The sequence below is a fragment of the Haliotis rufescens genome, unplaced genomic scaffold (genome assembly GCF_023055435.1).
Source record: "Haliotis rufescens isolate VD_foot unplaced genomic scaffold, xgHalRufe1.0.p SCAF_24, whole genome shotgun sequence".
NCBI lineage: Eukaryota > Metazoa > Mollusca > Gastropoda > Lepetellida > Haliotidae > Haliotis > Haliotis rufescens.
This window is the reverse complement of record NW_025963935.1, coordinates 8,109,657-8,117,991: the sequence shown is the minus strand read 5'-3', so window position 1 is coordinate 8,117,991 and position 8,335 is coordinate 8,109,657. Positions and strand designations below refer to the sequence as shown.

Here is an 8,335-nt window from a genome sequence, read left to right as displayed (position 1 = left end):
CCAGGGCAAATCGTTGATGTTGGCATTATGAAGGTAGTCTAATGTCACACGAACTGTGCGCGCTGGAGCGTTGTCCAGCTCGCTCAGGCGGTCAGAAGGGAAGAAGGTGAGGTTGAAGAATTTGATTCATGTAGCCATTTGCTGTCAAATGTCCCTGAACCAAAACCAAGTCAGCCGGACTCGGGAGTATGCAAGCTAAAACACCACAGAACATGGAAGGAAGCCACCATAGTTTACTTAGACATCGCATCCATACATGACGTCATCATATGACGTAACGAGATGATGTGTACTTGGATATTGCGGGAAACTGTATCACACGCAATGTAAACAACTATAAGGAGAATACACTACACTCCTCCCCTCTAAACATTTACCTTATGATTATATTAAACATTAGAGTCCATCAATAATATTGATATATATATAATAATAATAATACTTCTACAGTCCATCGGGAGGTGTACTACGATCTTGCTGTAATGTTAGGCTTCTGAATAATACCAACATTAAAGTCCATTTCATTATAACTTTGATAACTGGAATTAACACAACTTTTAGAACTTGTAAATTCTGAGCTTGAATAACTGTTGAATTGACAATTCCTGCGAGATGCCAGAACTGTCCTCATTAAAGTCACAATGTTCAAAGATCAAGTCTTTGCACTTGTTTTCGAGTTCTCTGTGGATAGCGTCTTGGTTCACCATTTGTTGAAGTCACAGGTTTATCAAGAGTTCTCTCCCTTGATTCAAGGTTGCTGGCTGGCTTTAACGCTGGTTGTAGCTTGCGTTGAGTAGTCTCCTCCTCTGTAGGAATGGTATTACCAGTTGTTACCGGTAACAAAGGCAATGCATTTGGTAATGACAGTCTCAGTTCTTCATCTGCATGTCCCACTGAAGGTAGCATCTGGTTAACATGCACATATCTGGTTCTTGCTCCAGTTTGAACAAGATAACGTTGTTGACCTAAGCGTTTAACTACTCTTCCAGGAATCCATTTCTCATCTTGTGATTCTCTGTAATTTCTAACTCTGCAGGATTCATTCACTTCAAATTCTCTGAGTGTGATGGAATTGTCGTGAAATTGCTTCTGTTTTTCTTGAGCTGCTTCCACCGTTTTCCGCAGGTCTGGTTTCAAAAGTGAAAGTCTTGTGCGAACTTGTCTTCCAAGAAAAAGTTCAACAGGTGTCCGCCCAGTTACGGAATGAGGAGTTGACCTGTAAGTCAATAGGAAATTTGCCAAGTGTTTCCTTGTTGACTTGTCTCCATTGTTGAGTTTAACAGACATCATGTGTTTCTTCAGAGCAGATTTAATAACTTGAACAGATCTTTCTGCTGCACCGTTTGATGAAGGGTTGTAAGGTGGACTGAGGGAATGTTTGATTCCATTGTTCTTCATAAAATCTTTGAAGATTTCAGCTGTGAACTGCGGCCCATTATCTGACACTAATTCTTCGGGTAAGCCATATGAAGAAAATATCTTTCTCAATGTCTCTACAGTCTTCTCAGCTGTCGTGGAGGTCATGAGAATAGCTTCAATCCATTTCGAACGACTATCTATGAGCACAAAATAATGCTGACTTTGAAATTCCGCAAAGTCCACATGCACTCTTTCCCATATTCTCTGAGGATACTTCCAAGGGTGAAGAGGGGCCACTGGTGGGTCATTTTGTAGACTTTGGCATACAGTACAACTTTTAGCTGTCATTTCGATGTCATGATCAAGACCTGGGTACCACACATAGCTTCGAGCGCGTGCCTTCATCTTCACGATGCCCATATGCTCACTGTGTAGTTCATTCAACACATAGTCTTGATAGCTCTTTGGAATAATAACCCTGAGTCCCCATAACAAACAATCTTGATCCACAGACAGTTCATCTTTCCGTCTGAAGAATGGTGCAAGTCCCTCATCTGCAACATAATTTGGCCAACCACTCATGGTATAGTCCATCACACGAGCCAATACAGGATCTTTCCTAGTTGCTTGTGCTATTGCTGAGACAGGCAAGTTGATCACATTTGAGAAGTAGTTGATTTTGGCTTCAATAGTTTCTGGGTCATCGTTTCCAGGAAGTCTAGAGAGTCCATCTGCGTTAGCATGATCCTCTGATCTTCGATATCGTATCTCATAGTCATGTGCCATCAGAATGGGAGCCCATCGTTGTAGACGTGCTGCTGCCAGTGTAGGTATGCAGTTCTTGGGACCTAACAGAGTGGTAAGTGGTTTGTGGTCAGTGATTAAGACAAACTTCCTTCCATAGATGTACTTGTGAAACTTCTTGACTCCGTATATGATCGCAAGTGCTTCTTTTTCTATTTGGGCATAATTTTTCTCACTTGGTGAGAGGGTTCTTGAGGCGAAAGCAACTGGTCTTTCAGTTCCATCATTCATCACATGAGATAGTACACATCCAACACCATATGCGGATGCATCACATGCCAAAGTTAATGGCTTGTTCAAGTCATAGTGGACAAGAACACTTTCACTAGACAACATAGTCTTGCACTTTTGGAACGCATCTTCTTGTTCTGAATTCCATTTCCAAGGAGTGTCAGCCTTCAAGAGTGAGTAGAGGGGTGCTAGAATCGTGGACATGTTTCCCAAGAATCTGCCATAATATTTGATCATTCCCAAGAAAGCTCTTAGCTGTGTGACATTTTCTGGATGTGGAGCGTCCTCAATGGCCTTTATCTTGTCTTCCAGTGGATGTAGTCCATCCCCATCGATGCAGTGTCCCAGATATTCCACTTTGGGTACCTTGAACTTGCACTTGTCTAAGTTCACCTTAATGCCATAGGTATCCAGACGTTTCAGCACTTCATGAAGCACCTTGTCATGCTGGTCATCGGTCACAATCCCTATCAATATATCATCCAGCAATGATTCAGCTCCAGGTATGCCTTGTAATACCTGATCCATTATAGACTGAAATATGGAAGGAGCAGTGGCTATTCCAAACGAAAGTCTTTGATATTCGTAGAGGCCTTTATGGGTGTTGATCACTTGTAGTGGTTTTGACCTATCTGTAAGCTCTAACTGAAGGTATGCATTTGACAAGTCCAACTTCGTGAAGACTTTGGCTCCGCCCATCTTTGCGAATAAATCTTCTGCTGTTGGCAGGGGGTACACATTATCCTCCAGTACCGGATTGACTGTCACCTTATAGTCCCCACATAGTCTTACCGTCATATTTGCTTTCGGAACTACCACCACTGGCGTCGCCCACTCAGATTTCTCAACCTTCTTAATAATTCCATCCCATCCTCGTCGCCAAAACTGTCATGTATTTACACCTTATTGCTCGGGAGTATGCAAGCTAAAACACCACAGAACATGGAAGGAAGCCACCATAGTTTACTTAGACATCGCATCCATACATGACGTCATCATATGACGTAACGAGATGATGTGTACTTGGATATTGCGGGAAACTGTATCACACGCAATGTAAACAACTATAAGGAGAATACACTACAGGTACAATGTGTGAAGCCCATTTTTGCACGTGCATTTTGCTTTACTGTTTTCCTCCATGACATTTTTGAACAAGTGTGAAAACATTGCCGTTTAAGACTTTGCAAATCGATAATGGCTGCGTTTTGACGCACCGTTTGTCGAATATCAGGCCACCAACATTTCCAAATATCATATACCCAATTTATATACGGGATTTGTTGTGTAGTCAGGTTCAATGAACTCCATACTACCTCTGCGTTTCTATTTTTAAGGGGCGGTCGGGTAGCCTAGTGGTTAAAGCGTTCGCTCGTCACGCCGAAGACCCGGGTTCGATTCCTGACATGGGTACAGTGTGTGAAGCCTATTTCTGGTGTCCCCCGCCGTGATATTGCTGGAATATTGCTAAAAGCGGCGTAAAACCATATTCACTCACTCTCTTTTTAAAGTTGTATATCCGTCAGTTCGTTATATGCGTCAGTTCGTTATATGCGTGTTCGTTATAAACGTAGTTTACTGCAGTTTCTATTAGTGACAGTGACATCTCCATATATTTGACTTGTGACAGTCTCCACCCCATCTCCAACACAAACAGGTCCAATGCACTATTTACTTTTTAAGTAAATAATGCTTTGAAGTTTTAAGTACCTTTACTCAAATTAACTCATTGTCAAGCCGAAACTGTATTTAAGAGGCCTAACGTGGTGCTGTCAGATCACAATTATTCACAATGGCTTTTCGATGTGTTGCATGCGAGAAGAATGTCAGAACGGGTGGCCCAGTCGTCTAAGGCGCCACGATTCGCTGTGCAGAGTTGCGTCCCTTCGGCACGCTAGAAACCTATGATTGTGGGTTCGAATCCCGATTCACACCGATTATGTTTCGAGCTTTGTCGGCACCATACCCGTGCTCGTATGTTTCACCGAAGTGGTAAACGTCTGACACCTGCATCACTTCGGGCTTTCCTCCCATATTAAGCTGACACGCCGTGATACAACTGGAATACTGTTAAAAGCAGCGTTAAACCACTCACTCACTCATAGCCACATGAGTCTGGTACCTTGGGAATCTGGTTACTGGGAAGCTATGATGACGAGCACAACATTTGTCGTGGGAGGGAAGTGTGTGGCAGTGTCATTTTTGTCATAGTTTATTTGTATATATATGGTATTGGTTTTAGACAGTGTAGTAGTGTTTTATTGGATTATATACGGTACCAGTTTCCAGCCTGATTGCTCCAAGCTGCACGTGGGCTGACCAGTTCCAGTTTTAATGGCGAGGGCCCACGGCATTCGTCACCACTCGCCCCTTTCCGTAACCTGCAAGAAGACTCGTCCCCCTATCGATGAATGTTATGTGCATCTAAAAATATACGCAAGACACAGTTAAATGTGTTCAATCATACGGTATAATTCCGCACGTCCCGATGTGCTTTAAATTGCATCTGAAATATATATAATATATGGGGAAATATATGTGAACCATAACGCAACAATTTGAAAATTGATTAAGGTATGCCCGTTTGCGCTAAGACGGAACCCGGTCGCAAAAATAGCCACAAGAGGTGCACGAGTCGCTATTCCGCTTGTCCCGGAATAACACGAGTTGGTCACGAATGGGCCCACGGTAATCTTTTGTCTTGCCTTTTGAGGGCAATCTATTCTTTGCTCTCCTATTGGTCAGTTTTATCTTCTATTCTAACACGAGCACGTTGTAAGTCAGTCCACCATGTACAGCTGTGTGTGTGTGTGAGTTGGGTTTAACGCCGCTTTTAACATTATTCCAGTCATATCACGGCGTGTCAGCTTAATGTGGGAGGAAAGCCCGAAGTGATGCAGGTCTCAGACGTTTACCACTTCGGTGAAACCCACGAGCACGGGTATGGTGCTGACAAACCTAGAAACATAATCGGGGCGAACCGGGATTCGAACCCACAATCATAGGTTTCTGGCGTGCCCAAGGGACGCAACTCTGCACAGCGAATTGCGGCGCCTTAGACGACTAGGCCACCCGTGCCCCCTTGTACAGCTGCTTAAGACAGTCACAGTATTAGACAGATATTTTGACAGGCAAGACTTTTCACAGCCACAAATTTGGCGCGGTTAAATCTACAGGTAACCTAGCTCTACATTGAAAACACAGTATGTTTATCTCCATTGTACCATGACTAAATAAAACGCGAATTCTTTGGGGTTAGCAAATATACTGATCGAAGCGGCATGGGTTGAGTCCAGTGTTTTGAGTGGGTTATCGATCTGAATTACGGAATCACCGAACAACATATGGCGCTGTATATACTCAAGCAGTTTGTTTACACCATAATACTTCACTCGAACATATGACAGGCATTGAAAGCATATAAGCACGGCAACTTGGTAAGCTAATGTGAGGTGGGCATCCCTAAAGAAAACAAAGCAAGTTTTGCAAGGCTTTCGCTCTACATCGAACGTCACCATTATGACGTCATATCACTCATTGTGACGCAAAAGGTATGACGTCACAGTCGTATGGGGGGGGGGGGGGAGCGCCAAATTCCGAACTCTGTTGTCTCCAAAACGTAAATACATTCTCATTGTAGATTTCTGTCGTGTTTTCTGCGCGAAATGTATTGCCACACATCCTTTGAATATTGTCGTAACCGCATCTGTGCATCTTGTAACCTGTAATTGTAGATATAATTATTTAAAAAGACCTACCGACAATGACTGAAAATAGTACCATTCTATGAATATTAGCATAGGCGATGCAGCCGTCAATCTGTTTCAATCAGAGGGGGTTTATTGTGATTAAATAGCCTCTGATTGACCAATCACAATCGAGTAATTTCCAAATTCATGGTATAATTAGGAGATAAACATACTGTGTTTTCAATGTAGAGCTAGGTTAGCTGTAGATTTAACCGCGCTAAAATGAATTTGGAACCGAACGCGCAGCGTGTATCTTTGGTAATATGTCCGCAAGACAATGGTTCATTTTTCCGTCCTACAATGATAGGCATAGATGTGAATTTTAGTAAAACAGGGGATTGATTATTTTTAAGAAAATATCCCCTCGCCTACGTGAAAATCAAATGGTTGCTTTCATGCTTAACCGCTGGATGCTGAGATTTCATTTTTCTGTCGCACATTTTCCTAAGATTTGAAAAGAAATGGTTGTGTCAGAAATGTGGTCACGCGGCACTGAATCTCAATCTCATTATAAATCAGACTGTAGTTCTCGCAACCGCTAAACAAAGATCTGAAGACGTCCTATAAGGGGTCACGTCAGAACGACCTTTCATCCGACCAATCAGAGCGTCGCTTACCAGATTATGAAAGTGACAGTCGGAATGTGATTTCTAATCACGCAACCTCGTAAACTTTAACACGGGGTATTCCGAACGATAGTTACGGGTTTAACGACTGAATCCATACAATCTAGACCATCTATTAGCCATTCCAGAATGTTCTTTTGTTCGGGGTTCAAATTTGTAATAGAGAATTTGTATTAATATGTTTCGATGCGCCAATTTGAAATTAGTGCCGTAATGCACGAGAAAGCTGCCTTCTAACTGGTGGGTCAAAGTTCGCGCAAGGTCGGTCTGACGCGACCCGAAATGGGATCTCAGATGTTTGTTAAACGAGAACCAAGATCTGATTTTAATGAGATTGCACTGAATCGGAATTACGTACGGATGTACAATATTAAATTTCCTATCTGATGGTGTAAATTAAACCTGGTTTGAAAAAAGACACTGCTAAGTGTTGTCCAAAAATATATATTCTGCGTTGAAAAACAACAAATGTCTTCGCTTTTTATTGTACACTGATAAAAGTACTGTACGTGCAACGATTTTTTTTATTTTGCAGCTTTTCGGGAAACTGTGCGCGGACAAAAACTGCCGTATATGTGAACGACATAACTGTATAACGTTATACATTCAATACAAAAAATAACCTGCCGTGAATGACGAAAACCGATTAACCTCTTTGGCGTCAAAAGACGACAGGGGGTTTACACAGGTAGAAAGAACAGAGGGCCTTACTCCGCTCATCTTCCCGAGGCAAGAGAGTTAACTTACTTTAAAAGTCCAGTTTCCACCCTTGCCGAACTAGGCTGGAATTCCTGGGCTCGATCGTAGCGCCACCAGTGGCTATTACGAGTTATGTCCTTTCTATGCCTCTCCTATTGACCAATCAGATTCAACCTCTCGTATCACTTGCATTTGCTTCAAACAAAACGGTGGCGCCCAGTCAAGACGATCTGATTGATAATCAAGATCTATATTGTGATAAAACGAGTCTTACATCGCGAAGTGCATCAAACCACGTGAGCACCTTGATTAAAAACATGAAATGATTTAGAAAATATCTGTTGACAACGAGTTATATTTAGTGGTGCACATCCTTTTCAAATCCTGCAGTCGACGGAAATCTGCATGACACTTTACGAACCAGATTTCGATTTCGGTGCGCGATTTTGATTGGACTATGCATAGACTCGTTAGTCCAGCCAAAATGTAACTCCATAATACCAGCCTAGTTCGGCAAGGGTGGAAACTGGACTTTTATGGTCAGTTAACGCCCTTGCCTCGGGAAGATGAACTCCGCTATGCTTAGCTCTAGGTTATTCTAAATTAGGTCACTTGGTGAGAGTTAGCTGTGGTTGAGGACAATATGTTTTCCTGGGTTTTTTTGTTCACGAGGAAGCAAACTATTCCAACACAAATATCGATATTGAAACTATACGTTTATGTATTAAAAAACCCCATAAGAAATGATGAAATCGTACTTCATAAAAAGGAAGTGATAGCAAAATGGATGGCTCTATCTAACTTATAAATTAGTCCTTAGATTACAACATTCTCCTGATTGTGCAAGGGAAATTTGATTCATGTTGC

The 8,335-nt window shown here is 42.2% G+C and overlaps 1 protein-coding gene across 1 annotated transcript; it reads right to left on the bottom strand.

The window, feature by feature from the left end:
* Nucleotides 1-645: 645 nt before the first annotated feature.
* On the bottom strand, nt 646-3,192 carry LOC125383533 (uncharacterized protein K02A2.6-like). Its single transcript, XM_048401872.1, has one exon. The coding sequence runs from the start codon at nt 3,190-3,192 to the stop codon at nt 646-648; it is 2,547 nt and encodes an 848-aa protein (XP_048257829.1).
* Between the last annotated feature and the right edge of the window lie 5,143 nt (nt 3,193-8,335).